The 8653-nt window shown below is 50.7% G+C and overlaps 1 protein-coding gene across 2 annotated transcripts; it reads left to right on the forward strand.

Annotated features, from left to right (window-relative positions):
• The first annotated feature begins 308 nt into the window (after positions 1-308).
• SNAPC2 (small nuclear RNA activating complex polypeptide 2) lies at positions 309-7824 on the forward strand. 2 transcript variants are annotated; one of them, XM_032790861.2, is made up of 5 exons: positions 309-554; positions 1919-2038; positions 2319-2387; positions 3419-3674; positions 6675-7824. In XM_032790861.2, exons 1-5 carry the CDS (start codon positions 357-359, stop codon positions 7181-7183), a joined length of 1152 nt encoding a protein of 383 aa, XP_032646752.1. In that variant the 5' UTR covers positions 309-356; the 3' UTR covers positions 7184-7824. The 2 variants fall into 2 exon arrangements, with proteins under 2 accessions (XP_032646752.1, XP_032646751.1); XM_032790860.2 differs by having other exon boundaries at positions 310-554; positions 3365-3674.
• The last annotated feature ends 829 nt before the right edge of the window (positions 7825-8653 follow it).

Here is an 8653-nt window from a genome sequence, read left to right on the forward strand (position 1 = left end):
TGTGTTGGGGGCTGTGGGTAGATGGGGGGGCAGGTGCCCTGGACAGTGAGTGCATGTGTTGGGGGCTGTGGGTAGATGGGGGGCAGGGGCCCTGGAGAGTGAGTGTGTGTGGGTAGGGAGGCTGTGGGTAGATGGGGGGCAGGGACCCTGGAGAGTGAACGTGTGTAGGTAGGGGGGCTGTGGGTAGATGGGGGGCAGGGGCCCTGGAAAATGAGTGTGTGAGGGGGGGCTGTAGGTAGAGGGGAAGGCTGGGGGGCGAGATGCCCCAGAGAGTGGGCGGGGGCCATAGGTAGATGGGAGGATCCAGGAGCTTTGACCTCTGACTCCTCCTTTTCTCCCCCTGCAGAGCCTGAGGCATGAAGCCCCCAGTTCGGACCCGCTCAGCCCCCACACGTTACGAAACGGGCCCCCCTGCATGCCGTGCACCCACTCGGGCCTCCTGGACGGCACAGGAGAAGCGGCAGCTGATCAAGGCCCTGAAGGCCCAGGCCCCTCAAGGGGAGTTACAGGCAGCGCTGTTGCAGGAGCATTTGCCCCGTAAGAGTGAGGCTGAGGTGAGCGGGGTCTGGTCCTAGTCAAGCTGGTAACTGACCAGGTCGGGTTCAGAGTAAGGGTAATTAGGGAACAGCAGTGTCTCTGATAACAAAAGAGAAAGAGTGCCCAGTCTCCTGGTTGGCTTGGGAAGGGAGGGCCACCATCGTACTACCCTGCAGGTTCCTCTCCACTGTTCAGGTTGGGGTGGGGAAACCTAGTGCTGCCTGGCGGCGGCTCCTTTTATTTCTGTTTATGTTGGCCCCTGATTTTGGCAGCACTAGAGGTGGTGTTGGCTTATGCATCTTCTGTAGCTCAGGGGTTTTGCAGGCTGTGGGCTCCTGTGGGTGATGTCTTGCCCCTTATCTACCACTGGCAGTCACAGCTCCCCCCTCAGCTGCTCCCTGCCAGCTTTCTCCACAGCATTTTCTATCCAGATATCTTATCGGTTCCCATCACTGTAGTACCTAAGCCAGGGGTGAGCAAACATTTTGGCCCGAGGGCCTCATCGGGGAATAGAAATTGTATGGCGGGCCATGAATGCTCAGAAAATCGGGGTGCGAGCTTTGGTGTGGGGCTGGGGATGAGGAGTTTGGCGTGTAGGAGGGTGCGCTGGGCTGGGACCAAGGGGTTTGGAGGGTGGGAGGAGGATCAGGGCCGGTGCAGGAAAGGGTGCAGGTTCTGATAGGAGATGCTAGTGAGGGGGTGGGGCTGAGAATGAGAAGTTTGGGGGTGCAGGAGGGTGTTCTGGGTTGGGATCAAGAGGTTGGAGAGCGCGAGGGGGATCAGGGCTGGGGCAGGGAGTTGGGGCATGGAGAGAGACTCAGGGGTGCAGGCTCTGAGCAGTGCTTACCTCAAGCGGTTCCTGAAAGCAGTGGCGTGTCCCTTTTCCGGCTCCTATGCAGAGGCGTGGTCAGGCAGCTCTGCACGCTGCCCCGTCTGCAGGCATTGTCCCTGGAGCTCCCATTGGAGTGCTGAAGGGGGCCATTGGAGCACGTAAGAGCTGGAGTGGGGTCATGCTGCAGCTTCTGGGACCTGCGTAGTGCAGCCCCTGACCCGCTTCCCGGCCGGAACTTGCTGGCCATAGTTTGCCTACCCCTGACCTAGGTGCAGATGTCTCCTACCGTGGCTTTTTAGGCCTAAAACTTTTTTGGTCCTTCTTATTAGTTGTACAGTCCTTTTGCAAGTTCATCCCACTAACTCATTGCTGTCTGGAACCAGAGAGGGTTTTGGGAGAGGTGGAATGGACACCCAGTTCAGCTGCAACTATGTAGTCCAGTTGGGATAGAAGGCATTCAGCCACACCCTTCCCAGCCCAACCATGAGCTGTTTATTGGGGGAGGGACATCTCTGTATGCTGCTATGCTTGAACTTCCCCGTTTTGCAGATTCTGGCCTTCATCCACCAGCTGAAGGGCCGCGTAGCAAGGGAGGCCATACAGATGGAGTATCGCCGCTGCCGGGAGGAGCAGACACGCAAGGAAGCTGAGATCCTAGCTCCTATCGAGGTATGGCTTAGAGAGAGAGAGAACCTGGGAATCTGTGTGGGGGTGGGCAGGGCTGGTTTGTCTGTACTGCACCAGGACAAGGGTGAGTTTGATTGTACTGTACCAGGATGGGCTTGAGGCACATGGCTTTTGCCATGAGTCAGCCCTTTCTGGAGCTGTCCCTGTCTCACTCTGTGCTCTCCTTGCCCTGTGCTGGCTGGGCTCATGCTTCTTGCACTGTGGCTGTGTGGAAGTGGATGGGTGCCTGATTCTAGTGCACTAACTGAAATTTGCCTCTCAGGTCTGGACAGATCTTGCTGAAAAGCTGACGGATAAGCTGGAAGAAACCGTGACAGCAGCTTTCTCTCAGGTAACAGGCGTCAGCACTCAATGACAGCTGCAAGATCCCACTGGGGCCAAGAACTCAGCAGGGTCAGAGACTTCTACAAAGAACGGAGAATGGAAAATCTGGCCAGTGACAGGGCTCAAGCCTGCCAGTCCCTTCTGGTCACTAGTAGGAAACATCCCTGCTACAGGGAGGCTATTCCATCAGGAATTCTACCACATTCCTCTGTGCTCATATGGCCTCATTGCTGCAGTGGCCAAGCAGCAGTTCACCCTTCCTGTTGGTGTGGGGGAAACTGAGGTACATACTGTGAAACCACTTGCCTGATATCATGCAGCAGGTCCGTGGCAGAGTTCAGAGTAGAACCCAGCTGTTCTGACATTGAGTGTTGCTCTCCCAATTGCTGCTTTCTGTGCAGCTTAGCTACGTAAAGATGAAGAGATTGAAGTGGGGCATGGGTAATGGTAGCTCTGCCACCTGTCCTGGCAGTGAGCAAATCCATTTCCTTGCCATGCACCTCATAAACAACCACATCTCCTCTCACTCCTGGATATCAGAGATTTCCCCCAGAGAGCATCAGGCTGTCCAAAGCCCCTGTAGCTTATTGCATTGCATTTCGTTCTGCTTCACTGTGCTGCATGGTGGCTGGCTCTCCTGGCCCAGTCTCACCCTGAGGAAGGTCTGCTGTGGGATCAGGGAGTGCCTGACATAGCAGGAGGCTGCTCTGAGAGTGTCTGGCATTTCTGGAAAAGGGGTCCCCATTCCTCCTCCTTCCTGAGCTCCTACTTGTAGCTAGACAAATTCAGAGTAGAAATAAGGCACAACATTGTAACAGTGATGAGAATGAACCATTGGAACAGCTAATTTTAAAATCAAGAGTGGAAGTTTATTGAAAAGATCTGCTCTAGTTCAAACACTAATTAATTCAAGTGAGTTCTGTGGCTAGTGTCATGTAGGAGGTAGACTAGATGATTCTGTCCCTTAGAATCTCTGAATTTCAGGTTCTGACCATCGCAGTCACCGAGCCGCTTGGTTTGCTCCACTCAATTCCCCAGAAGCTGACCAGAGCTGCAGAGAAGAAGGTCCTTCCAGACTCCTCGAGCCAGCGTGATGCATCGCCAGCACCTGATGATGCAGCAAGGAATGGAGATCCTGCACCAGGCCCCCCCGCAGCAGCTCAGTCCTCCAGCACTAGCACAGACCCAGGTGTTCATGGGGAACCAGAGAAATTCAGCGTGGACTTTGAGAAGATCTACAAATATTTATCGATGCTCTCCAGGGACATCAAAGTGCCTGAGCTCTCGCCATGTGGTGAGTTGGGATCCAAAAAGCTACATGTTTGTGATCTTCAGGGAGGGAACCAGCTGGCTATGATAGCTGTCACTCACCCGCAGCGTAGCTCAGTGTGTTACACCAGCAAACCTTGGTGACGTGTACTGTTACTCGAACTGTGGAAATTAATCCAAGGCCAGCTAGAGGCTCACAGGCACTGTATGTGTTCTTTGGGATCTTGTAACCACCACTAGCTCATTGCCAGTCAGTGGCTTCCTCCAGAGTCTGGAAATTGATCTGTTCCCTTGCCTGTTTCAGGGGGAGGGGAGCGTTTGCTATGTCCTAGTACCTGCCTCCACTTTCTTCTTCGTGGCAGTCCTGGCCATCCTTCTGCAGACAGTGCTGGAGGGCTGAGTGGGTGCACGTGCTTAGGGGTCCCTCTTGTGCTGAGATGGTGGCTGGGGGAGTCCTGGCCCACCTCTGTCTTCTCCATTCTCATACTTGTATATTGCTTGATGAGTGCTAGTCACCTTATAAACAGAGACCTTGTCCTCAGACTGAGGTGAGCAAGGCAGCGGTACATGGTTCTTGGCCTCCCATGCGCAAAGCATTGGCTCCTTCAGAACTGCCAGCTGAAAACACATTCCTTTCCTTAGTGAGCATTTCTGTGGTGAGATTGATTGGAGCATTGTAGCCATGTGCTGCTTAATCAAGATGTCCCATGATCCTGACCGTGGGGGGATTTTAATGGGGCCACGGAGGGTTGTCAGCCATTTACTGCCACTTCCTCTACTGACTCGATACGGGGACTGAGGGACCTGAGTGTGATTGAGATGGGGAATTAGTGCAGAGTACGTGAGTGAGTGTGGAGCCTGGGGCATGCATCTGTTCATGCTCATGGATCCAGGGCCAGAATGTAGCCTCTGTTCCGCAGGCATGAGTGACAAGGTTCAGGATGGCCAAAAATTAACAATTTTTTTTAAACAATTTTAAAGTAGGGTTTTTTTATATTTTCAGCACACTTTTCCTTTTATAAAATAAACCTCTTTAAAATTGACAACCTATGCTGATATCAAACCTTACTATAATCTATTACAATAATTTAAACAACAAAAAATATTCAAAAAGTGGATGTTTGCTGCCAAATTTCAATGATTTGGTAAAAGTCACTGACCAAGCACCTGGAACTAGAGTTGGCTGAAATTTAATCTCTTCTCTTCCATATGAGGAGAGATTAATAACACTGGGAGTGTTCAGTCTAGAAAAGAGAAGATGAAGGGGGGTTATGATAGGGGTCTATAAAATTATGAACCATGTGGAGAAAGCAAATGGATAAGTGTTACTGACATCTTCACGTAAATCAAGAACCCGGGGTCACCTAATGAAATTAATAGGCAGCAGGAGTAAAAGAAACATAAGAAAGTATTTCGTCACACAATGCACAGTTAACCTGTGGAATTTGTTGCTGGGGATGTTGTAAAGGCCAAAATTATAGCTCTTAAAAAAACTCAACAACTGCCCTGTTCTGTTCATTCCCTCTGAAGCATCTGGCACCGGCCACTGTCAAGACAGGATACTGGGCTAGATGAACCATTGGTTTCACCCAGTATGGCCATTCTTATGTTCTTAAACAAGCTTTTGAAAGCAGTACTCTCTCCTGCAGGTGCAAAGAGAATATTTTCTTTTGAGTTGATTCAGCTAGTTCAGTTCAATGACTAGTCCGTTCAAAACTGAGACACTGATAAAGAGTTGGAAAGCTTGTTTTCCTCTTGCAATCTATGAATGAAAATAAGAGTGAGATGTATTAGTTCTAAGACCACAGTTTATCACAACATTTTGTATTTAAAACTTTCTTTTTTCTTGTATATCCAGCACATTTAAGGAGATTTTTAAAAAAACAATTGCAACATGCTGTTTTTATGCATTTAGCTGAATTCCAGTTTCCATCCAAATGTTTATCAGAAATCATGCGTAAAAAATTGTCTAGTAAATAGCAAATGCATCATTCACCATTTCCTAACATAATTTTCTGGTTAGCAAAAAGAAGCACCAAGTTGAGTGAAAAGAGTATAATTAGTTGCAAAGCTGCATGTTTTAATGGTTTCCAATCAATGAGAATCAACCTCTCTTTAGGAAAATAACTGAAAAGTACAATGCAAACCCAGATTAAAAAGAGATTACCGAATATACTTGTTCAAAAACCCAATTTTTTTTAGTAAAAAAGGGAAGCACCAGAGGAGGGGGGCAGCTTATGAATGGGTATAGAGAGGGAGAGGTGGGACACAGCCCCTTCCCCCAACAGAGGGAGCAAGGAGAAGCAGCAGAGCCAGACGGGAAGAGCCGGGGACAGTCTCTCTCCGCTTCTGGCAACGCTGCTCTCCCTCCAGCCTCCAAAGCAGCTGCAGCTCCACGGAGGCTGGCAGGCTGCAGCCATGACGCTCAGCCCTGCCCCCCAGAGCACACTGTGGACATGCCACCCCCCCTAACTCGCTGGAACGTGCTGCGGCCGTGCCACCTGGTCTGTTCCGCTGGAGCAGGCTGCGGCCATGCTGCCCAGCCTGCCAGAGCAGCTCTAGCCAGGCCAGAGACAACCTCCCCTGGCTCTCCCCAGATAAGGTGGGAAAGGATGGAATGGGGAGAGTGTGGGGGTCCTGGGCTAGCGGTGGGATCGTCAGGGGGATGGTCATAGGAGTTACCCCCCAATTCCTAGCTTCTCCCACCCCCCCATTTCCCCACCAGTTGCTGTCCTGGCCCGTCAGGGTAAGCAGCTGGTGCACCAGGACACTTTGTTTACTTAGGTTTACCTCCGTGCCTGTGGACGCTCAAGGTAAAGAAACCATCTCTGCCCACCAGCAGCTTATCCTGATGGCCTGGGAGCCAGAGTTTGCTGACCCCTGAATTATAGGGTCGGCTTATGAACGGGTCATTCACATTTTCCATTTTTACTTATCCATCTTAGTGGACGTGGGGTGGCTTATAAACAAACTGGCTTATGATCGAGTATTAGACCAGCCTGACAAGGTCCATTCTTCCTTCCAGAGTCTGCCGTCATCCTAGACCTGCTGATGTCCCTCCCTGAAGAGCTGAGCAACCTGGACTATGATGGATTGAAGAGCCACATGCACAGATCCTACAGGGCACTGACTGCTCGGCAGCCAGATGGGAGCAGGAAACGGTCAGATCCCGGCTTCTGTGCAGGAGAGCTGGCTGCTGATGCGCCTTCTGCCAGTGTCGCCTGTGAGAGGCCTCCCACTGCTAACCTGTCTGTGAGCTGCACAGCCCCAGCAGAACTGGCACAGCCAAGTGACAACCAGGAAAGGCCCAGCAGGTCAGGGGAATGTGAACAGGGAACACAGGAAACTCCCCAGCCCAGTATGAGCCCATCCTCAGCCCAGCATTCAGCTTCCCATGGCCAATTGCCTCCACTCCTCCACAGTCCCGCTGCAGATGCTCAAAAGTCAGTTTGGAAGGATCTGGGAATTTGCCCTTTGAACTTGTTCCTTGTTCCCTTGGAGCTTCTGTCTCGAAAGGGGGACAGTTTGGAGTGAAAAGGCTGGTGGTGAGTCTTGGTTTCTCAGATCGGCGATTCAGACAGCTGTTCCATGCTAGTTCTCTACACCAGTCCTGCTCCTGTGCTGAGGTGGGGACCCTTTAAGGGCTCTCCTGGCCCTGGACTGCAGTCCCTGGCAGGAATACAATCTCGGGAGTGTCTTTCTCCTGAACAATGGAGTTTTATTGAAGGTAAGAAGTGAAGTTTCATTGGCAGGAAACAACCTGGATTTGCTTGGCCCTGTGCCCAGAGTTCCATGTCCCAGCTCTGGTTGCTGGCAGGGGCTTGGCTGTGGAGTGAGTGATTGATGCCTGTTTCTAAGAAGAACATGGCAGAGCTGGGTTCACAACCTTCGGATCATCTTGACTAAAGTCCTAGTTTGCTACTGACATGAAAATGAAGTTTTAATCTTTCTCCAAAAGGTGCAAAGGCTGAGCTGTGCACCTCACCAGGGACTGAAACAGACTCTTTTGGGTTCCTATCCACAGCCCTATGGCTTTGTAAAACTGTATTCTCTCTTGGTGTGTGGGATGTAAATACTGTTGTTTTCAGTTCTCTGGGCTCTGCCTGAGGAGCCTGTTCTGGTCTTTTCCTTAAGTATAAATGTATTTAAAGTGTGGAATAAAAAGCTTAAAAACATCCTTCTTGAGGTAAGTGTCTCCCTAATCCTCCCTTCTGGAGCTGGAGGGAAGGAACTGGCTGTGACCTTCTTCTGGCAAAGCCCTATTCCTTTAACAGGCACAATGTGAGCAGGGCAGCACTGTGCATAGGGTGTCCCTTTCTAGGAAAAGAACCCTTCTTGTCAGCATAGGTGGTGTGTACAGCAAAGTGCTACATAGACACATTCTCACCACCAGAAGTTGGTCCAATCAAAGATTATTAGGGTTGGAAGGGACCTCAAGAGATCATCTAGTCCACCCCTCTGCTCAAAGTAGGACCAGTCCCCAAATGGCCCCCTCAGGGATTGAACTCAAACCCTGGGTTTAGCAGGCCAATCCTCTAACCACTGAGCTATCCCTCCTCCCCATATCATTATCTCTTCCACCTTGTCTCTTCAGTAACTTCTGTCTAACATTCTCCAGTGATAACTGCTTCCCATTTCACTGGTATCACCATATGATTAAACCAAATCATTTTTCCCAAATACAGAACGAGTCCAGAACCTTTTAATAGAAACCAAGCCCCAGCTCAAGCACAGCACCTGTCCATAATCATCAGGGCTATGACCGTCACCCTTACTACACAGATATGTATCTTAGTATCAGCAACAGCATCTGAGGCTGGGGTGGGGGAAGGGAGGGATTAAAACTCTTATAAGGTACTGGGGCTGTGGTAGGGAGACTACAATTCTCATGATGCATCAGCACTTAGGCTTCAAGGAAGTGAGTGGTTCCACCAGCACCTGAGATGGATGTGAGGGACACTGTTGCCCATGATGCACTGCTGTAGGATGGTGGGAGGTAGAGAT

Source organism: Chelonoidis abingdonii, chromosome 14 (genome assembly GCF_003597395.2).
Source record: "Chelonoidis abingdonii isolate Lonesome George chromosome 14, CheloAbing_2.0, whole genome shotgun sequence".
Classification (NCBI taxonomy): domain Eukaryota; kingdom Metazoa; phylum Chordata; order Testudines; family Testudinidae; genus Chelonoidis; species Chelonoidis abingdonii.